The sequence below is a fragment of the Impatiens glandulifera genome, chromosome 9 (assembly GCF_907164915.1).
Source record: "Impatiens glandulifera chromosome 9, dImpGla2.1, whole genome shotgun sequence".
NCBI lineage: Eukaryota > Viridiplantae > Streptophyta > Magnoliopsida > Ericales > Balsaminaceae > Impatiens > Impatiens glandulifera.
In genome coordinates this window covers 3,470,248-3,494,302 of record NC_061870.1, presented here as the reverse complement: position 1 = coordinate 3,494,302, position 24,055 = coordinate 3,470,248, and the positions used below count along the sequence as shown (strand labels likewise).

The 24,055-nt window shown below is 33.6% G+C and overlaps 1 protein-coding gene across 1 annotated transcript; it reads left to right on the top strand.

Annotated features, from left to right (window-relative positions):
* Nucleotides 1–10,953: 10,953 nt before the first annotated feature.
* LOC124915726 lies at nt 10,954–12,531 on the top strand. The gene is made up of 5 exons (XM_047456491.1): nt 10,954–11,223; nt 11,312–11,429; nt 11,509–11,940; nt 12,035–12,137; nt 12,266–12,531. Exons 1-5 carry the CDS (start codon nt 11,138–11,140, stop codon nt 12,289–12,291), a joined length of 765 nt encoding a protein of 254 aa, XP_047312447.1. The 5' UTR covers nt 10,954–11,137; the 3' UTR covers nt 12,292–12,531.
* Nucleotides 12,532–24,055: the final 11,524 nt, after the last annotated feature.

Sequence of the window (24,055 nt, the reverse complement as noted above, 5' to 3'; positions counted from 1 at the left end):
CCCATGACTCGAGCATTTTTTTAAATTCATCATTTGGATCATTGTTTTTAGGCAATTCTGAGTCGGTTTTACAAAGAACTATCATATTTATTTTTGTTTTGCCAATGTAATAAACAAGAATGAGCATTATATTAGACCATGTTTTTTATTAGGTATCAAGGGTGTAGAAATGGGGTGTTTACAAAATACCCCTCTTGGACAAAATTTGGAGAAAATATTGTCGTTTTTATAAAATGTGTCTCAAAATCTGAACAATAAGCATCACATTTCTCAATCCGAACTGAATAAAAGAAAGAGAAAAGAAAGATACAACCTAATAATGTATGTCCTTCATTAATTTTCTCGATTAACCTTTACACATTCGAAGAAACCTAAGGCATAAACCGTACAATGATCCTTGTGGTGTACCTATAAGAGAAAACTAGATGTTAGAACAAATTTGTGTACAACAACTTGCATATAAAAAATGAATCAAGAAAGAAAAACATCATGTCATGATCTGATCTAACAATAGATAGTCATGAGCTGTCTTTCCATAACCAATCTCGTATGAATTCTCACCATGTGAATTTCACGATTAGTAACCTATAAAACAAAGCGAAATATAGTGACAAGACCCATAGCCCGTTAGTTCAACAATTAACTAACCAACCTTTGTCGTATTTCCTCATCAAGAAAACCTACGACTAGGAAAATCGTTTTCAAAGCATACAATTCTACAACCTAGTCGCATCTTGCAACCTTCTGGATCCACACAACTTTTGAAGTGGAATACCCTTTCCGGAGGTACCCCTCAACAAAGCTAGATAAACCTTTGCCTTCAAAGGACTGCAACCATTGAGGCTGAACATAGCCTCGAATGACAAAATAGCACGCCACAATCTGTGGAGGATTGTCATGGCCTCCAACATTCAAGAAAAAAATTCCTTTCGCGTAAACACCTTAGCAATGGTATTCACGACGATCATGGATAAACAATCACCTCCCGATTAAGGAAAAACTAAATCAATGATGTCACATCTACTCATAGATGAATTAAATATAAATGGAGGCCGAATAGATGCATTTTCTGCAAGACTTTTTCACATTCTACTGATAAGTGTCCTAAACTAACTGAGAACAAATCTTGAATGTCGATGTCGATGTTAACAAAGTAAAGAAGAACGATGATAATTCTATGGTTGGTGAAAATAGCAGGGACCTCATAGAAGGAATGATTACTTCTAAAATTTGATGTACATTTCAAAGAGGTGAAGTAGGATAGTGGAAAGCACACATTGTTGGTCAGGACTTCAAGGATAATTCAAACAATGATAATATGGTGGACAGTAATAGAACTATTGTTGATCCCAAAAATGAAAGCATTTTAATACTTATTTTGGAAATGGTGGAATTAATGGTACATGTTCTAGAAATGATGCAATGTATGATATTTGTTATGGAAAAGATAGACTTAACCTAAATAGATCTGGTAAAATTGGGACTGATGATGAATTGTTGGGCTTTAGTTTTGAAGATGATGGGATTGAAAATATATTTTCTAATGGTTTAGGATGCTATGTGGTTGATGGAACTCCTGGTAATGACTCACGATTTGCTAGAATGATAAAACCGGGGATTATTGAGAATAAACAGATGCAAAAGATAGTGTTAATTGTAAGCAACAGTCTAAAGCTACGGATGGTGAGGCAAATGGTATTGATTACAAGCATAAGGGTAAATCTATGAACATTAGTTTAAATAGTAACAATGATAAGTCTAAGAATAATTATGATGAACATTTTGATGAAGATGTAACCAACCAAATCACTTATGATGGTTACATAAGCTCGTATAAGAATAGAAGCACAATATTGTTAAAAGATGAAGGTGGAGGCAGTTATGTTGAGATGAAGTCGGTACAAGAATAGAAAAGGCACTCTAAGAAAAAAACATAAGTACAAAAGTGAGAAGGTGGGGCGGGAATCCAATACCTACTATCATTCATCAATATTGTGATTTAGAATATTAAGGCTTTTCGTGATCCTCTAAGTGCGATGAGGTCAAGAGGGTCATCGACAATTAGAAGGTTACTATTCTTTGTATTTTGTAAACTAAAGTCAAACTTAAGAACGTTGATAGGATTGGGTCACTCTGTTTCATTAATAATTGGAAGTTTATTCAGGATCGAACTCAAGGTTAGGGAGAATTTAGGTTAGATGAGACTCTAAGGCGGTAGAAGTTAAGAAAATTCATGTTATTGTGGAAATTAATTGTAGGAAAAAATCACTCTATTTAAATTTTATTGTTGTTTATGGAGACAATTCGAATAGTGGAAGGAAGCACTTAAGGAATTGGGTGGATGATTGCAAACTACAGGATGTAATGGGGGATTTTAATGCTACCTATTAGTATATTGTATATATCTTGTTACCTTGTTTAGATTCCTAGATTAGTGGGTTACCTTGTTTAGATTCCTAGATTAGTGGTTTACCTTATTAAGAGTCTTTTGACTAGTATATATTGTAACATTGTTTATCAATAATAACCATGGGATTAATCTCTATCATGGTATCAGAGTAAAGATCCTCTCAAGATCATCAATCGAATTTTTTTTCTCTTCCTCCCACCTTGCTGCCTCACGCACAAACTTCTAATGTCTGTCCCACCTACTAATTCAGACTCCTCCTCCAATCAAAGTCAGACGCCCACCACCATGTCTGTTTCTCAATACCACTCTGCTTTCTCTGTTAACAATCTCCGCTCCATAATTCCTATCACCCTAGAGATGGGTAGCGAGGAATATCTCTCTTGGGCAGACCTTCTCGAAAACCACTGCTTGATTCACAATGTTTACGAACATCTCAAACCAAAAACTCCCAACGCCTCCGAAACACCTTCAACATCTTCCGAGACCGACTCTCTTCTGTGGAAACGCCTTGACGCCCTTGTCAAGCAATGGATATTTGGAACAATATCCAAGGATCTACTAAACACGATCCAAAAACCTGGTATGACGGCTGCTCAGGCTTGGGAACGTTTAGCGAATATATTTCAAGATAACACAGGTTCTCGCGCTATGTATCTTGAAAATAGGTTTTCTCAAATTCGTCTCAATGATTTCCCAAACATGAGTGCTTATTGCACTGAATTGAAGATGATTGCGGATCAACTTGCTAATGTTGATTGCCCCGTTTCTGAAAATCGACTGGTGTTGCGTCTACTTGGGGGTTTGAATGAAAACTACGAAACAATCGCCACCATAATAGGTCAAAAGAAGCCTCTCCCATCTTTCTACGATGCTAGATCTGATTTGCTCCTTGTTGAAACAAGGAAGGATGAATTCGTCCACACAAACACCTCTTTTATTGCCTCGGACGATCGTAGCCAAGGCCGCGGAAACAACTCTAGCCAATCAGCCCGTGCTACCGGCCAGCAGCAGCAGCAGGGCACCTCTAGCGCGCAGGAACAGGCCGGCCAGGGCCGAGGACGCAGCCAGCGCGGCAGAGGACGCGGTCGCAACACCAGCCGCACATACCACCAGCAGCAGCAATTCTGGGCACCTCCTGGCCAACAGCAATGGGCACAGTGGGCGCCTGCGGGCTGGACAGCACCCCCTTGTCCCTACCCGACACAACAGATCTGGCCGCAGCAGCAAAGCGCCCCCTGGCACGCATCTGGTCAACAGCAACAAGGCGCCTCCTGGCGCGGTTCTGGCTATCAGCAGCAACACACTCGGACAGCAGGAGCAGGCGTACTCGGTTCTCGGCCACAGCAGGCCTACATGGCTGAGACGAGCCAGCAGCAGCCCCAAAGTTACGTTGCAACCGATATCAATCAGGCGATGCACACTTTATCCCTTACTCCGCCTGACGATACTTGGTACATGGATTCGGGAGCAACTTCACACATGACACCCAACTCAGGTAGTCTCTCGCCTTATTCTAATTTAAATTGTGTTAAAAATATCATTGTTGGGAGTGGACAGGAAATCCCGATTCGCGGTATTGGTAAAACTAACTTAAAACCACCCTTACCACCCTTACTTCTGAACAATGTTCTACATGCTCCCAAACTCATTAAAAATCTTATATCTATTCGTCGGTTTACTCGTGATAACAACGTCTCTGTAGAATTTGACTCACTTGGTTTTTCTGTAAAGGATTTCCAGACGGGGAAGGTTATCATGAGGAACAATAGCTCGGGGGATCTCTACCCACTCTCTCTGTCGAGCCAAAGCCAAAAACCCCCAACTAATTCTTCGTTTACTGCAATTTCGTCAAATTTATGGCATAATAGATTAGGACACCCCGGTGTCGATATTTTGCATTCTCTCAATAAATCAAATTCTATTTCTTGTAAGCCCGTTTTAGGGTCTAAACTCTGTGAGTCTTGCATCTTTGGTAAACAAGTTAAGTTACCATTTACCAATTCTGTCTCTTATACTACTTCCCCATTCGATATTATTCATAGTGATTTGTGGACGTCGCCTGTGCTAAGTACAAATGGACATAAATACTATATTCTGTTTCTTGATGATTACACAAATTTCCTTTGGACTTTTCCAATTGGAAACAAATCCCAAGTATTCTCCGTCTTCTCTACACTTCAAAATCAAATTCAAACACAATTTCAAAAGCCCATTAAAACAATCCAATGTGACAACGGAACTGAATATAACAACAGTCAATTTCGTACATTTTGTGACAAAAATGGTCTACAATTTCGCCTCTCTTGCCCCTATACTTCTCCTCAAAATGGTAAAGCAGAAAGAAAAATACGCACCATAAATAACATGATTCGAACATTGCTTACTCATGCTTCTCTCCCGTTAAATTTTTGGCATCACGCCCTCGAAATGACCACTTATCTCCTAAATATTCTTCCAAATAAACAAATTCGAAATTTCTCACCCACTCAACTTCTATATAACCGAACTCCTTCTTACTCTCACCTAAAAATTTTCGGTTGTCTTTGCTATCCTCTTCTTCCTCCAACCACTATTCACAAACTTCATAAACGCTCTACCCCTTGTGTCTTTTTAGGATACCCCTCTAATCATCGCGGCTACAAATGCTACGACCCAGCCTCAAAAAGATTTATCATCTCTCGTCACGTCATTTTTGACGAAACAAAATTTCCCTTTTCTCTTGTCCAAAACCCAAACTCAACTCACCCATCTCAATCCGAACCAATAACCATCCCAATACACATCCAAACCCCGCCCATCACCGAGTCCATTTCCCCACCAAACAACACTCCATTACCGAGCCCATTATCAACTCAACACACTCCACCAAACCCACCATCACCCATCACCACTTCACCAGGCCCAAACCCAAACACGACCAGCCCGTCCACAAGACCAAACCGTCCAAATCATTCACCAACCATCATCAATCCAACACGGACAATACGAACCCGCGCAATGGATGGGATTGTCTGTCCAAAACGCATTTTCAATCTAAACACACTCACATCTCCATCGCCTATTCCCAAAAACCCAAAGTTAGCTTTATCAGACCCGAATTGGAAAGCCGCCATGGACGATGAGTTTAACGCTTTAATTAGTAATAAGACTTGGGACTTGGTTCCGCGTCCTCAGGGTGTTAATATTATACGATGCATGTGGATTTTTAAGCATAAAACTAACTCTGACGGCTCTTTTGAGAGGCATAAAGCCCGTCTTGTTGGTGATGGCAGGTCTCAGCAGATTGGAATCAATTGTGAAGAAACCTTTAGTCCTGTTGTCAAACCAGCCACCATACGAACTGTTCTGAGCATTGCTTTATCGAAGTCTTGGTCCATTCACCAAATGGACGTCAAGAATGCATTTTTACATGGTAATCTCAACGAAACAGTTTACATGCATCAGCCTTTCGGTTTTAGAGACAAAATCTTTCCCGACCATGTTTGTTTATTGCGCAAATCTTTATACGGCTTAAAACAAGCTCCTCGTGCTTGGTATCAAAGGTTTGCAGATTTTGTCTCTACAATCGGTTTTACACACAGCACGACTGATCATTCGCTTTTTATCTATCAACATGGGTCCGAAATTGCCTATCTACTCTTGTATGTTGATGACATTATCATTACGGCTTCGTCTGATCAGTTACGTCAGACTCTCATGAAAAGCTTAGGCGCAGAATTTGCTATGAAGGATTTAGGTAAATTAAGCTATTTCTTGGGAGTTGCTGTATCGTATACTAAGGATGGACTTTGTCTTAGTCAGAAGAAATATGCTGAAGAAATTATTGATCGTGCTGGAATGTCTACTTGCAAATCAACACAAACGCCGGTCGATACAAATGGCAAACTTGGAAAATCAACTAGTCCACCAGTCTCTGACCCCACTCATTACAGAAGTTTAGCCGGAGCACTACAGTATCTTACTTTCACACGTCCTGATATTTCATATGCAGTCCAGCAAATTTGCCTCCACATGCATGATCCGAAAGAGGCTCACTTGGCTGCCTTACACAGAATCATTCGATACTTACAGGGTACAAAGCACTATGGCCTTCATCTTTACAAATCCTCACTGTCTACACTCGTTTCATATACTGATGCAGACTGGGGAGGATGTCCAGATACCCGTCGCTCTACATCTGGCTATTGCGTCTTCCTAGGCGATAATCTTCTATCTTGGTCGTCAAAACGGCAATCCACACTTTCTCGTTCTAGTGCTGAAGCTGAATATAGAGGAGTTGCCAATGTTGTCTCCGAATCCTGTTGGCTTCGCAATTTATTGTTAGAACTTCGTATCTCATTGGACAAAGCCACACTGGTCTACTGCGACAACATAAGTGCGATTTATCTCTCCCAAAATCCGGTCCAACATCAACGTACCAAACACATCGAAATGGACATACACTTTGTAAGGGAAAAAGTAGATAGAGGTAAAGTTCGCATTCTTCATATGCCTTCTCGTTTTCAAATCGCTGACATATTCACCAAAGGACTTCCGCGCATACTATTTGAAGATTTCAGAGACAGTCTCAGCGTCCGAGAATCTCCCGTTTCGACTGCGGGGGTGTATTAGTATATTGTATATATCTTGTTACCTTGTTTAGATTCCTAGATTAGTGGGTTACCTTGTTTAGATTCCTAGATTAGTGGTTTACCTTATTAAGAGTCTTTTGACTAGTATATATTGTAACATTGTTTATCAATAATAACCATGGGATTAATCTCTATCACTACCAATTTTGTGAATGAAAGATGCCTAGTTACTGAAATCATACAAGGAATGATTTACTTCAACGATTGCATTAGAGAAATTGGTTGCATTGAGCCAAAAAATTCTGGAAACATTTTCACTTGATCCTCCACAAGAAGCAACGAGCAAATGAGGAAAAGTCATATTAATCGAGGACTCATTAATGAAAATAGGCACAACAGTTTCCAAAAAGTAATATTCAAACCTAATCAAGGGATCTCTTATCACTTCTCATTTCTTCATCAAATTATCATTAGGAAGGTGACATAAGAAGATAGTCAAATCTCATTAAGATTGTTACTACTTATGAGATTAAAGAAGAAAGCACGAATCCAAGCATGAGTCCGAATGATTTTAATGCTAATATTTTATAGAAAATTGGGGTATTTTCGAAAAAGGTGTTAGTGAAGGAGGAGTTCTTCTAGAATTAAAGGATGCTCAAACAAAGAAATTCCACTATTCTAAACCTTATACCGAAGAACTTCACACCCGAAAAGATTCATGATTTTCGACCCAATTCTTGCTATAACGTTATTTATAAAATCATTTCTAAACGTTTTAAACTGTTATTCCAAAATTAATTAGTCTTGGGTAGTCATCTTTCATCCCTGGTAGACCTATTTCCCATAATATCTTGCTTATACAAGGATTGTTAAAAGGTTACGGTAAGAAGTCAATTTCACATCGTGTGGCTTTCAAAGTAGATATTTAAAAAGCCTTTGATTCCATTAGATGGAATGTTATTCATGAGTTTTTTGTCACTTTTGTATTTCCTTGTATATTTATTGAGTGGATTATGTATTGTATTTCGACTCCTCACTTTATTGTTAGCGTTAATGACATTCATGATGGGGTGTTCAAGGGATAAAATACGGTCAGACAAGATGATCCTCTTTCTTCCTACTTGTTTGTCTTCATCATGGTGATATTTGAATGCATCATCAAAATTCTTCTAAAGAATCGACCATTTACTCATCATCCTAATTGTAGGGAGGAAAATATTACTCATATTTGTTTTGTGGATGATCTATTTATTATGGCTCATTCTGATGTTAAATTCATCAAAAATATAAATGAAGCATTGACAATCTTTTCTAGTATTACAAGTCTCAATTTAAATCAGTACAAAAGTTTAGCTTGCTATGGAGGTGTGAAGGAAGAAACAAAGTCAACCATTTTCGACATCATGAAGATCAATTAAGGCACCATACATGTCCGTTACCTTGGCATTATGCTCTCGTCGAAGCAACTTAAAACCTCTTATTGCAGACCATTAATTGAAAAGGTAAAGAACTATATTATTGAATGGGCTACAAAGAGACTATCTTATGTAGGTCGTATTGAACTTGCCACAAAGGTGGTTATGAGAACTATTGGATATTTAGCGCAAGAAATGGTTCTTCCAAAGAAAGTCATGAAAGAGCTTGATCAACTTATGAGGAATTTCATTTAGGAGAGTTAAGGGCATGGAGGAAAGAAGGTGAAATTGTTTGATGTTTGTAAACCCAAGAAATAGGGGACATTGGTCTTAAAATTTGTATTGAATAGAACAAAACCCTCACTTATCGACATTTTTCTTAGTGTTAGAGAAAAAAAACAAGATTCATTATGGGTTTGATGGGTGCACTCAATGCTCATAAGGAAGGAGGATAGCATTTGGATGTGCAAAATTAAGATGGAAATGATGTGGTCTCTAAAAAAAAAATTTGAAACTCAAAGATAGTACTAGTAATATGCTCAAGATTCATATTATAAATGGGATTGAAATCATATTTTTGCATGACCCTTGTTTCAAGTATCAACCAATTATTCTTAATAGAGATTTTGCTCTTACTCAAATTAGGAGGAAAAGTCAATTGGTTACTATTCGTCAAGTCAAGAATGGGGAATAGAACGATCTTCTTAGGAGTATTCTAGAAGAAAGGAGGATCCCTAATTTTATATTTTCTTATCATTTTATGATCGTGAGGATTCTTGAGTTTGGGGTGTTGAATTGAATGTAAAGACAGATTTTCCTCGAGGTTAGCATGGCATGTTGTTCGTGCTAGAGGGGAGTTGATACCATTGTCTCATTTGGTGTGGTCTTCAAAAGTCATTTCTAGACACCAATTCATCTTATGGTTATTGTTTCGTGGAAGACTTAATATGTGAGATTGAATCAAGAAGTACATGAATATTCCGGATTTAAGTTTTCTTTTATGTGTGGGAAATTAGGAGAGCATAGATCATATTCTTGGGGTTGCCCATTTGTGTTTTTGTTGTGGATAAGTTTTTCACATCCATGGTTCTTCTTAGTTTTCCAAGAGAATGGATTGATATTAAAGATGTTGCTCTCATCAAGACAAAGGGTAAAGACTTCTTTTCAAATCGAATGTCTTTAAGTGTTTTTGCCAATATTGTTTTATCACATTTGGATGGAACGTAATGCGAAAGCTTTTTCTAGAGTTTGAAATGATATTGAACAAGTTTGAAGGGATGTCACGAGAAAGTCATTAATTTAAATATTTTAAAAATTGTTTAATTTTCATGTAATTGTGGTTGTTGTTTACTTGTTTTATTCCGTTATTCATTGTTGTTTATGTCACTTAAAATTAAGGGAAATATTTGTTTTCCCTTAATTCATTTCATTAACTCAACTTTTTTTTTCTTTGAGATTTTTAATGAAATAATCATAATTGTTTTCCAAAAATAAAAATAAAAATTTAGATAAATATATTTTTTATTATTAGTACATTGTGTGATATATATTTAATTATACGAAAATACATATTTATATTATAAATATTATATATTAAGAAATAAATAAAGAGAGCTAGTATATATATTTTTTTATAATATTTTGTTAAATCTCTCTTTTAAGTGGTTATTATTGTGAGGGTTAGAAGTCATTATCAAGATTGATAAAACTCAATTATTATGTATATAATATGAAAAATTAATCTTAAACATTTTAGAGGTTACAAAAGAAATAAAAAAACATAAATATATATAAAGATGAAAACATTGTTTATAAAAATAATCTACACATGTATATACTATAATGCTATAGAATAAATTGTATATTATTAGAAAACATAATGGTATGAAAATAGTAATTATGGAAAGAAAGCTGAATAGTACAATCATTGAGGCGTGTTATTTAAAATCAATAATTGATATGTTCTTTAATTTAATATAAAACAAATAATCATTTATTATTTCTTTCACTCTATTTAAAAAATAAATAAATCATTTATTTACTTTTATAACATTAAAAAATTAAGATTATTTAAATAATTTCATAAAAAAAAAAAACAAATTATTCCCAACCAATATTATTTATTAAAGTTAATCTATGAATCACCAAACCCAACAAATATTTTTAATAATTAAATATTTGTTTGACTGTTCAAAATTGCTACAATCAAACACGAGTGAATATCATTTGAACTTCTTTGACTTGAATTATTTGAGATTCTTTCTCTTTTTGTTTTTGTTTTATCATTCAAATCTTGTTCATATTAAGTATAGTATAATTATTTTATTTAAATAAATATTTCCGTGTACAAAAAAAACCCTTTAATTATTTTTTTTTTTTCAATTATTATTCCCATATTTTCCTTCTTTGTTTGGCTCAAATTTTTTTTTATTCCAAAATAATCTCGTCTTGCATTATCTCGTCTTGCCAGCGTTTAACTATAACAGCGAGGTACCAACTCAGCGGGTTCCCAACTCAGCATTAGCAGTAAACAGATTTTCGCATCAAAAAGAAAAGTAAGACAGTTTGAACGTTGCTTTGTTTCTGTCTCTCTCTTTCTCTCTCACTTCGTCTTATGCCCTTTTGAGCTGCAAAGAAGGAAGGACTGGGAATAGATCACAATCTTTTACCTATAATCGTTACAGGCATAAACATAACATTAATTGTACGCCATCAAAATTCTAGGGTCAGGGTGAAGGAAGATGTTGCTGGTTGCTAACAGTTTTGAATTATGGCAAAAAGACGCCTTCTTTTCAGCTGCCGAGGAGATTCAACAATCAGCTGACGTGTATGTTTTCTAATTCTTCATTTTTCTTTATGATTTGGGTTTAACCCAGATAGAACTTCTCACTTTTGACATCATTTGATAACCCCAGAATGGAGTCAGCTTACAGAACATGGCAAAGGATGAAGAAGATTGAATATCTATCTGTAGAACATTTGAATACATTTTGCAGAGACCTTCAAACTGCTTTAGGTACAACAAAATGGCAGGTTCGTTTTCTCTCGACAATTGTTTTTTTTTCAGTCTTGCTTAATATTTGTCTAATTAGGGTTTTCTTTACTCTAACAGTTGAACCAGTTAGAGAGGGCAGTCAGTTCGAGTTACATAAACAGGATAGATGATACGTCTAATATGTCAAGACATACACAATTCATTGATGCCATTAAAATCCAGATTTTTAAAGTTGAAACAGAATTAAGAGATGGTAAGACACCACTGAGATGGGTGAATTTAGATGAAGATGATCGCGACGATTTAGCTGCATTTCTTTCTGGGTCTCTTACAACATCTCATATTAAGAAAGATGGACATTGCAGAAGTTCATCTAGTGGAAGTAGTAATAGTAGTTATTCAAAAGTTCATCATCCTGAAGGAATTCTCATCGATGTAGTAGAGAATTCACTAAATAGTAGTTATTGGAAATTAGACATCGTTGTTGATGATGATCATGATGATGATGAAATAAAAGATAAGGAAAGAAGGATTAACTGCCTTAATCAGGTAATTCTCTAATTCTGTGAGCTTTGAGTGTATTTTTTTTTTCAAAATCATTAGTATTTAGGATATGCCTTAACAAAAGTTATCTGTTCTACAGATCATTGGGCCTCGTCTACATAGACAATTGCAAACTCCTCTGAATTTTCAATTCCCTTCATCTCGGCTCATGTTTTGGCTATTGCTGATTGTATTTCTTATGGGTATGTTCCAATTACATTCTTTCAAACAGAAGCCATAATTAAACTGGATTCTGTCTTTTTTGAGGAAATGTTTTTATCTTAATTTATTTTCTCAAGGCTAGTTTTGTTTCATTTACTATTTTTTGCAGTGCCTTTTCTACTCTTTTCAACATAAGAGCCAAAAGATTTAACAATGGAGTGTTAAACGAGGTAAATATGGCGGTGTTCGTTGTTTTCCTGTTGGATTTGTGTCCTTAAGACAGAAACCTTCTAGAATGGTTATGCATTTCTATTCATATGTCAAGGAGAATGACGTGACAAACATTGTACTTGGATATCTAACTATAAATAGATCAAACAAAGTTGTCAAAAGCAAAGAAACGAGATCTCTATATTTGTGTTTGTGTTTTGTTAATGCCTCCCTCTAATTTGAATTCTATAAACTGTTAGTGCAGATAATGTTGACATCTACAAGGTTTCTAATTTTAATTTTTATAATGGAAAATGGTTTCAAAATGAAACTTTTTGACTTGAGATACTCAAACCATGCCATTGTAGAGTTACTGAAACTATCATGAGATTGGAAGAATGGTATTTAGCTCCAATTCTCTGTAAATGGATGATCTAAAAGTCTGTTGTCCAGAAGAATAACTTATAAATGGCTTCATCCGAGTCTTAGAAAATTGTCTATAACGTTGGGATAGAATTTGGATATATTTATAGTATTAAGGAGTGATTGTCTGGAATACACAGGAAATCACATCACTTTTAAAACGTTAGTTTACCCTGAAATTTGGACAGTTTTTTAGCCTATGATTTAAAGTGGATTCATGTGATTGTTAAGCTTGGTTTTGATCTATGTGACAAGGGTTGTAATTTAATTAAGGAATGATCTATGTGAAGTCCACTTGGACTATACTAGGGCTCCATTTGAGTTTGATCAGCGCAGAATAATCTATTAATGTTTTTGATCTGTGGACTATGATGATGTAACTAACTAAGTTTTGTTTGATTTGTGTGGTTTCATTTTTGTTTTAATTCTTGTTCTACATGGAGCTTCATGTTGTTGATGTGGCTTAGTTTGATCTTTGGACTGGTCCAAATAAATGTTCGGTGTATGTATTTGTTTTGCTCCATCCATTGAGGATCCATTACATATATACTGTTCAGAGAAGATTTGACATAGATGACACTAGTTATAAAACATTATTTAAAAGATTTAAAAAAATATGTCATAACCTTTAAAATGAATTATAACAACTTTTTTTTTTTCAAAATTCAAATAATCTTTTAGATTTAGAATAATCAAATTAAAATTTGATTAAAAAAATTTGTATTATAAATTAATTTAAAAGATTGATTAAAAAAATTTGTATTATAAATTTATTTAAAAGATTATTTATTTGATAAAGAGTTGGAAATTGATTTTTGATTTTAAATCAATAAAAGACATACATGTACAAACGTATTTTTAACTAGAATTTCGTATTAGTTCGTAATTTGGTGATACTCAGGTAAGAGTTTTCGCGCTATGTCTTTTGTACCCTTTATAAAACAGTCTCTACTTTATAAAATCTTGGCATTTTAAATATTGTTTATTTAACGTTTTATTTTAACAAATTATTCTTTCGGTTCTAGTCATGCACAGATTTTTGTGTATTTAAAATTGAAACAATAATATTTAAATGCTGGTACATGTAGTTGATGACGTTGACTAGAGAGGAATGTACCTTCAATTTTAAAGGCTTTAGGATTTAAAGATAAATCCCAAACGAGCCCTTATCAAAATATTATTTGTGAAAATATTCCAAAAATATTTTTAAATCATTTTCTATTTTTTTTTTTTTAGAAAATGGTTTAGGATCCCAAAATTACAAAAATATTTTTTGAAATTTTATAAATAAAACAAACGAGCCATAAGACCGGTGTCCTCGGTCATAGGTGCGATTTTTATCGGTTGGGGCTAAAACCCTCGGTCATAGGTCGGAACCCCCCCGGTCAAGGTTCGGGGATTCTCGGTCGGGTTATTAAAGCCCTTCGACCGAGGTGTTGAAATCCTCAGTCGGGTGCAGATGTCCCTCGGTCGGGTGTTGAAATCGTTAGACGGGGTGCTGAAGTCCTCGATCGAGGTTCAGGAATTCTCGGTTGGGTGTGTGAATTCTCGGTCTTATGTTCTTAGGCTAATTTCATCGATCCTAAGTGCGAAGAACACTCAGTCCTAAGTTAGCATGGGCTGATTTTTCTCGGTCCTAAACACTGATGTCCCTCGGTCCTATCTAAGTCAGGGCTAAGTTTCTCGGTCTAAAGAACATCAAAACTACAGGTTTTTATGTTTTCGTTTGAGGCCTGGAACCTTTGATCTTAGGGCATGGGAAGTTTCCAATAGTTCACAAGACCATTTTGAACATCATCGTATCATTCTATCGGGAAGGAGTTTCATTCAAACTAAACATTTTTGGTATAGAAAACATGTTAATGGTTTTCGGGCTTTGGTGAAGTGTAAGGAGCTCGTTAATAGCTTCTTTATGTTTCATATGGTTATATGAAATCAAAACATGAACACTGACTATTCGTTTTTACCAATTCAACAACTAGAATTTTTTATTTTTTTTATAAATATTTTGGTTTATCATTAAATATTATTGGGATGAATTGGAACTGGTCCAAATAGGTTCTCAACATCATTGAAAACATGATGGGAAACTTTTTGAGTTGTTGTTCTTGGTCAATAACTTAACAACAGAAAACCCGATTTTGAAAATTTTCAAATTTAAATTTGGGGTTTTTTGAGTTAGATTGATTAATCAGGTTTGGCTTCAATAGAAAGTTTAGAAATGATCATAGGATCGTTTTCCAATCAAAAAATCCAACAAAAATACAATATATGAAACTATGAAAACTGAAATATAAAAATTCAATTTCAAATTAGAAGATTGAATTAGAGGGTGATTGGAAGAGGTTGAGAACACTCCATAGCTCTTGGGGAAGCTTTATGAACGCATGGATAAGAGCTTTAAGGATTTACCCGAAAACTCCAAAAATCAAGAAATATTGAAACTTTAATGGCGAATTTTTTAAAACCTTTGATTGAGGGCTTGAGAGTCGATCCCTTTCCTTCGATTTTCTCAAGGGAGGATATTTCCAAGGTTGGTTTGTGAAGCAAGTGGATCAAATTTAGTCAAAAGTCATCAATGTCGTTTTGAATGTTCTTGATCCAACTTGCCCAATTAGGCCATGATAAGGCCTATAATTGTAGAAGAAATGATCAATGTGGTAGGGTGATGATTTCAACTTTTGGATCAGCCGTTTTGGTGGACTATCGATGGAGTTCCATCTTTGACAAATCAAAGATGAGATTCGTTCTTATCATGTTCGTCTCGTGAGGAAGAAGAAAAACCAGGCGTGAAACGATGTCATTCGGGCATAAATTTGAACGCATGACGCTCCGTTGGTATTCCGTCTTGGTTCCATCCACGATCGGACGTTCCATCGCGTTTTGGCTAACGACATTGGGTGTCCGTTTGTTGATTCAGTGTTGCATGAAAACGCTCTTCTTCCGTTTTAGTGGGCTACATGGATGGCTCCTAGGCGTTGGATGATGATCCAACGCTCATCTGAAGGTTGTGGTTCCTATTGTAGCGTTCTACTAAATTTTGGTCGCACAAGATCACATACGATTTTCAGTCTAAGGGTTTGTTTGAAATTGATTTTTCTTTTACCCAATTTGCTTTGTTTTCACTTTAAAAAATATACAAAATATTTTTAATAAATATGAAATATATTTTGCCAATTTATTTTATTTTATATATTTATTTGGGTTAAATAAATAATTTACTTGTGATAAAATGGATACAACATTTATCCTAAATTATTTATTTTAATCCCTTTATTTTTTTTAAATTAATTTGAGATAAAATGAGTACAACCTTTCTCCCAAATTATTTTATTTATTTTTCTTGGGCATTATACTTAATTAATTAGGATTTAATTATGAAATAATTAATCCAATTTTTTGTTTAATTAGGTTATGGACTTAATTTTAACTATTTTGATTTTATTTATTCAAAAACAATCAAAATAATTATTTATAAATTTAGAAATTGGAGATGTAAAATTTTAGTGCTTATAGAGTGCCCCTGTCAAATCAATTTTGGAAAACTTGGATTTGAGTATGACATCTAACATTAAGTTTTTTAATCCAATTTATATTATTGAGGGCGATGAAAAGATAGAACCTGAAGTCATCTGATGGTGGACTGGCCTAGTATTGTTGTACGTATTCGTTAAGGTTTTCCATGCGCTGATCATGGTCTTTCTTTATTGATAATTTATTGAATCGTGTTTCACAGATCTTAATAAAGTATTTGTAAAATTTATGGGATTATGATATAGAGATAGGAATTTATATATAGTTAGGAATTAGAGAACTAGTTGTGGAGTTAGAGGTGGTAATCGTGGGTGAGAAGTTATAACCATCCCAGTTATGAGAATTAAATGAGCTTATAATGGTGGTTAAAGGGTAGAATAGTCATTTTAGGCTAAAAGTGAGTAATTGGGCTGTTTGAGCTAAATGGGCCACACTAAATCCTTGGGACAAGTTTTTGGATAAAGGAATGGATATCCACGATCCCGGGCTGCGTTTTCGTTGATGGAATCAAAAGATTTCATCAATTGAGGCCCAACTTATGATATTTCGAAAAATCTATTTCATCACTTCCTATGTTCAACTCATTTTTGCAAAACATAAATTATACTCTCCAAGACAGCTCATGCTATCAATGTATAAATTATTGAGAAAAGATCTAATCTTAACACACGATAAAAGAAGATATAGAAATAAAGTGGTAAAGAATAATAAGACACACACGATATAATGAAGTTCGGCCAATAATGCCTACATCGAGGGGAGTCGTCCATTCTATTGATTTTCTATGGAATAATGGTCCAAGTAACCATAGGTTACAATGTCTCTATTTATAGGAGTACATCAAAAGCCAAAAGACTAAACTACTACTCCTAATCCCAATAAAGGCTTAAAGCCCATTACAATATATAAACTCTAATAAAATATGAGCCCCAAACCCAACAATCTCCACCTTGGGCAAATACCGCGCTTATTGAGATGCGAAGAATAAATTACAAATTCAACAATCTCCACCTTGACGAATTTCACGTCCCTTAAGAAATACACGAGTCGTACCCATCAATCTTCACTTGACAAAATTCAAGCCATCAATAAATAAGTGGGTTCAACACTTCAATCTTCACCTTTGCTCGAGTAATGCATGAGATAATTTTTCGTACCTCCACTTCCACTCAAGAGCCCTTAGAAGAATAACAATTTCCACCATCACGTATATCGCACCATCAAAATGTTATGAGCCATTCACGAGATAAATCATTATACCTCCACTTTCGCTAAAAAACCCTTAGAAGATAAAATCATAGAATTTATAACACCAAGTAATTTTGGCAACTACGATACTTCAGCGACTAGAGACATTCAACAACTTTTCTCAATCTTTATTCATACCCGACATATGCGAAAACTAGAATTAACAATTCTTTATTATGTCAAAATCATCTTTATCTTTGTTTGACACAAACTGAGTGTCTTATTTTTCAAGTCCAACAATCGACTAAAACCAAATTACCGAATAGACCCAAGACGAATTTTCATCGTCTACTTTTTCAGAATCAGATATCTATTGAAAACTGAGGACACTCAAAAACAAACTTCCATCGTCTACTTCCTCAAAATAAGATATTGATCGAAAACGAGAAGACGCAATACGAACTTTTATCGTCTACTTCATAACAAATAAATTAGGCTATCACGACATCTCTTTTCTCTAGCTCATGATTTGACAAGGTATTTGTCAGTCATCTTGTCTTGAACGTTGCATACTCAACTAACTTGAACCTCATACTTCTCTTTAACCAAATTAGCTTGTAATCTGCTAGTTTTTTTAATCCAAAAACGCATAGCAATCCAAGAATATTATTTCAAGATTCACTATATCTCTTCAATTGTCTTCACCAATGCTTCAAATGTTCATCTATAGTTTCTATAAAAGAACTCAAATATCCTTCCATTTGAATTGATTGAATCTCTCATCTAGCCCTTTTCAAGACTAGAAATAACATTCAAGGTCTCAATCGTCTCATCAATAAGATGACAAATCAACCATCTCATTCATTTAAACTATGATCCACAATGTATAAACAATTAAGATAGAAGAAAAGAAGTAACAAAATCATCACCTTCGAATTAACAAATTCTCCCATCTATCCCATTTTTCATGACTAGGAATCCCACTCAAGGTTTTTATTTATCTTTTGACATTAGAAGATAATGCAATGATTTCTTCATGGTTCGTTTGAGAGTTGCTTTTAAGATGTCTCCACCTCAACTTATAAGTGTCTTTCATTAGTCTTTCTCTTCCTAGTCTTTCATTTATAATATGTGTTAACTAGAATTGTGTCAATCCTTAATCACCCGCCAACTCAATGCAATCTTGCAATTTGGCCTGAAGGATTGCCTTATCAACACGTCGACAATGTTGTTATCGGTAAACACCATTTTGATAACAACTTTTCATACTCGATCATATTTTTTTCAAGTGTAAAAGCACACATAATCTCACCACCGTTTTCATCTTAAATTGCTATTACAATACGGTAAGATCATAAACATAAAGATACAAACTTGTTGGTCCCAAATAAGTCAAATAAAACTAAAATTAGGCAGACACTTTAATCCCTAGAAAACAAACTTTGAGACGTCCAAACCTTGATCCGACTGTTGAAAATGTAGAGGAATGAGTTACCGACTCTCTCGACAAAATCTCAACGCAATCGGACTTCATTTGAATCTCCGATCGTCAGTTTGATGAACCATGCGTGGCTATAAGATAAAATCTGTTGCTAGATTCTCTCTACCTCTCTTTTAATTTTGATTTCTTCAATAACCGTTTTCCAAAGAAAATTCTCTCCAAACTCATTTTAGCCGAGAATTTCTTAAAGTCAAAGCCCTCAACATAGTGAAATAATGTCATTAATGTATGCCAAGACAACACTCAGTTATAATTAAAACCTTTAACTAATTTTCAACAAGAATGAAGATGTATCGTTTGTTCTCCATATTCTTCTAACCAAATCCTGCGTAGAAAGAATCTAACAAAACATACATATGATTAGTGCACCCTTAACTCATACTTTAAAATTATCATTCTTAGTAGAACCCTTAGGGTATGAACACCCACTTGACAACTTTACACCAACACTTACCGGAGATTGCCAAACAACCCAACTCACAAGGTTTGATGCAAATTCAATATTCGGTTCTTATACAAACATATCAAGACCACACTCTTGCAAACAAACATTAAAGCCACCCGCTTTAATCAGAATACCTTTTACATGTTGCATCAACTATCTTCCACAATTTGCAACATCGAATAAAAACTCCACCTTCTTTTTCAACTTCAGTTTTGAATCTCCCCATTGACGAATATCAAATCTCTAAAAGATAAATCACAAATCTCCATATTTGATAAATTCAAGTCAAACAAGCCTCAATACAAATCCAAGATCAAAGCATACAAAGCTTTGAGAATTTGATTAAAATCAAATAAGGCTTTATTTCTGAAAATTGTAAATAAATAGGTCTTAAACCTATTTTATGAAATCAAACGAGACTTAAAGAAAAAGTCATAATTGAAAAAGTCTTAGTTGTTGATCGCTTCAAAGATTTTTGGCTCCTCTTTATATATTATATTATATTATATTATATTATATTATATTATATTATATTATATTATATTATATTATATTATATTATATTATATTATATCATAATATATGTATATATATAGATATATATTTTTTCCTTTTTATATTTTAATAAACCATATGTCTCAAATTAAAATAAGTCAATAGAATATACCTCATCTTCTTCATGTTAGTGTTGCTACCTACACGATGACTTTTCGTCACCTGCATCCATTGGCGCCTTCGAGAAGAAAAAAAGACTCATTGTCTTCTTCTCTCTTCTTCTCAAGACATCGTCACACAAAACTAAGAAATATTTAACGAGGGTTGACATCTCCTTAGATATTGAATATTTCGACTCAAATCTTCACAACGGCTAATTTTTCTGCAACCAATGTCGTTTTCTCCAATAACCAGCAATCTTAAAAAAAAACACAAATTTCCAACAACTTCTTCAATTGCGGTGAAGGTTTCTATCATATCTTCACAAATAGATTAAGTTAAACATTCTCAAAACATAATTTGATAACACTTGTTGAGAAAAGATCTAATCTAAACACACGATAAAAGAAGATATAAAGATAAAGTAGTAAAGAATAATAAATAACACAAGATATAACGAGGTTTGACCAACATTGCCTACATCCTTGGGGAGTCGTTCATTCTATTAATTTTTCATGGAATAATGGTCTAAATAGCCCTATGTTACAATGTATCTATTTATAGGAGTATATCAAAAGCTAAAAGGTTAAACTACTACTTCTAAGGTCAATAAAGGCTTAAAGCCCATTACAGTATATAAACTCTAATAAAATATGAGCCAGAAACCCAACAATTTGTATAAATCTCATCTACAAGTTTCGTCTAGTTATCTTTAAACGATATGGGGAATTAGGAAAACTTGTTTAAACGTCGTTGGGTCCAAACTGCACCACTTAACCTGCGAGCGACCTGGCGTGGGAATTGGGATACATATCGAATTGGGTTGCCTATTTGGTGTCATTGAAAAGCTATCATACAGGCTTTCCAACTGTTGGTCATTCACTTCAAATGGAAGAGTGTAACGAAAGTTAGGATTTTTTTAAGTTGAACATGCCTTCAGTTGGCTTCTAGAATTCAAATCTAGAGCATGTGTCAACTTGTATCATCTTGAAAGGTTCTCAAAACGTCAAACCACACCTAGGGACTAGTGCCATTTCATGCATTTGAAAGATACCTGAGTTAGCTTTCGATCACAAGTTGAATCACCTTCATTCGACAACTACAACTTAAGTCATGATATTTTTAGTGGTGGTGTGTCCAATTTGATTCTCATTTGGACACATTTTCTATATCTCAATATTTTGTTAGTTTTGATTGATTAAATTAAATTTTGGGCTAATAGATTGTGTAGAGGAATCGTTCAGATTTTCAAAACATCTAAGAACATTAAATTTCATCAAGAATTGAGGCTTAGGAGATTTTTCAAAGCTTACGTTAGGTTCAGTTTTTCCTTTAGCCCATCATACCTAATGAAGAACAATTTTAGGAGCTTGATGATAATTTCGGCGTTGATGGTATTATGATGTCATCATGTGTGTTAACCGACCAAAGCACGGTTGACCAAGGGTTGACTCGTCTCTTTTATTTTTTTATTTTATTTTCCTTAATTTTGGCGATATTATAGTAAATTTTAATTATTTATAATATTCTGAACATCATGAATGTGTTAGATTTTTTAAATTTAACGTTTTGCGAAATAGTTGCGTTTAATTTCAAAGAATAACTATCGAAGACCTATTTGTCGAAAATATCTAATAGTGCGTTTAATTTCAAAGAATAACCATCGAAGACCTATTTGTCGAAAATATCTAATAGCAATATGAGCCGGTCCTCATGGAGGTCTCCATTCATCTGAATTTGAAATATTTTTTTTTTTATAAATTTAAGTTTGAATCAATCTATAATAAGCCCAAAAGTGCTGATTTATGAATTAATTATTTATTTAAAATATTTTAGTCTAATATTCCTGCATTACATTATATTAGACCGAATATATTTATTTTAATTATTTTGGTATAAAATTGAGGTGTCTGATGCGGTGTATAAAACCATAGTTAAAATTATTATTATTAACTTCGGTTTTAAAATTATATCCTCTGTATGTAAAACCGTTAAAAGTTATTATTTACTTTGATTTATAAAATTTGTAATTAAAAGTTGGTTTATAAAATTTAAAGTTTTTAATTAAAACAAATATATTGGACTAAAGATAAAAGACTAACCACAATTCTAATAAATATATTGATCTAGACAATTGGGATATAAGTCCAAAAGATAATAGTTTATACAAAATTATAAAGGTGATAAATCAAAATAATTTTTAGGAATATTATTCTTAATATATATATATATATATATATATATATATATATATATATATATATATATATATATATATATATATATATATATATATATATAATTTTTACCTTGGAAATATATTATTGAGAGTATTTCTTAAAATATGGATAAATTATTTATAAATGTGGATAAATTATTTATAAATTTGGTTAAATATTATACAATACAATTATAATATACTTATATAATGATGAGGTTTGTGGGATATATTTTATAAATTAATTAATAAGATTTTTTCCCTATTATTAATAATTATCTTTATTCATTAACTAAACTAGTAAAAAAAAGGTCAATGTGAACAGTTTTAAAAAAAAAAACTATTAGTATTGAGTAATAGTAACAACTCTAAAAACGATTGACATCCGTTACTCAATAACAACCGTTTTTTGACAATTATTATTAAGCAATATCAACCGTTTTAAAGGTTGTTGTCATTACTCAATATCAAACGGTCCTAACTGTTGTCATTAAATAATATCAACTGTTTTGTAAACAGTTAATATTTAACAATATAAACAATTATAAAGACAGTTGTCATTACTCAATGTTAACCGTGATTAAATCTATTATTAATAATTAATATTAACCTTTTTGTAAATCGTTATTATTAAGAAATAACAACTATTTTTAAAGACAGTTGTTATTACATAATATTAACCCCTAAAAAAATGGTTGTAATTACTCAATAATTACTAAAAAAAAGTGACGCTTATTTAAGTGCCGATAACAATAATTTATGCATATCGCCAAAATTTATTTTATTTTATTTTTGATTTATTAAATAAAAATTAATCATTATAATAAACACTAGCATGTAGCCCGTGCATTTGCACGAGTAAAATATAAAACCGAGAAAAAAAATTACGGTTAAAATGTGATAATGTTTTTAATTTACTCTCACATATATATCAAAATTAACCAAATCTCTCGAACCGACAATCCGAACACTTTGAAAATTAAGCATCATTATATATATTAGTTAGTTAAAAAGTTGAACTTATATTGTTAAAACGTCCTATGTTCATCAAATTTGGTGTTGAATTTAAAATATAAAGTTTTATTAGTCTGGCTGGTTAAAGGGTTGTACTTGTTGTGTTAGATTGCAAGTAAGAAACATACCTGTGGTTTTTTTTTATTTTATCTTTAACCATTTTAAGTTTATGGGAGAGTCAACCCACAATCTGACCAAAATATACATTACTCCCCACATATATATCTAAATTAACCACAATTCTCTACCCGACTTGTTAGATAAATTAGACCGGTTAAAATAAGAACTTAACAAAAACAAATTTCCTGTGCAGGAACGGTCAAGAATCTGACCGATCAGGAATCTAACCGGTCAAGTAATCAAACCGGTTAGAAGAAGAAGCAAAGGATCTATCCAAAACCGGAAGTTATCCGGTTAACCTGAAGCTATGAACAAACCGGTAGACATCCTAAACCGAAATGCAGTATCCAACCGAAAAACCGACGAAGAAACTACTTAAAGAAAGAAGTCAAGATTATCAAACTAAGTATAATCTACAAATTGGTGCAAACGAACACTTTGAGTATCTGCGGAAGATGATACCAAAGGAACAGACTATGACATTGCCATATACATACAAGTCTGATGATACTCTGAAGGCTGCAGAAGATTGCCTGAAGAAACAGTTACCATTTTGGTACAAGTTAAAGGTGCAGTTCTCTAGATGCAGGTAACTGACCAACCGACAGTTGCCATATTAAGTAAAAGACAAATGAAACCGGTCTGCTCCATG

What these genes read in the sequence shown, in the direction of transcription:
- LOC124915726 (XM_047456491.1), top strand. Translation starts at nt 11,138, where the DNA reads ATGTTGCTGGTTGCTAACAGTTTTGAATTATGGCAAAAAGACGCCTTC. An exon ending in TAGGTACAACAAAATGGCAG is followed by an intron (nt 11,430 to 11,508) that starts GTTCGTTTTCTC and finishes TTACTCTAACAG; the next exon opens with TTGAACCAGTTAGAGAGGGC. An exon ending in GCTGATTGTATTTCTTATGG is followed by an intron (nt 12,138 to 12,265) that starts GTATGTTCCAAT and finishes TATTTTTTGCAG; the next exon opens with TGCCTTTTCTACTCTTTTCA.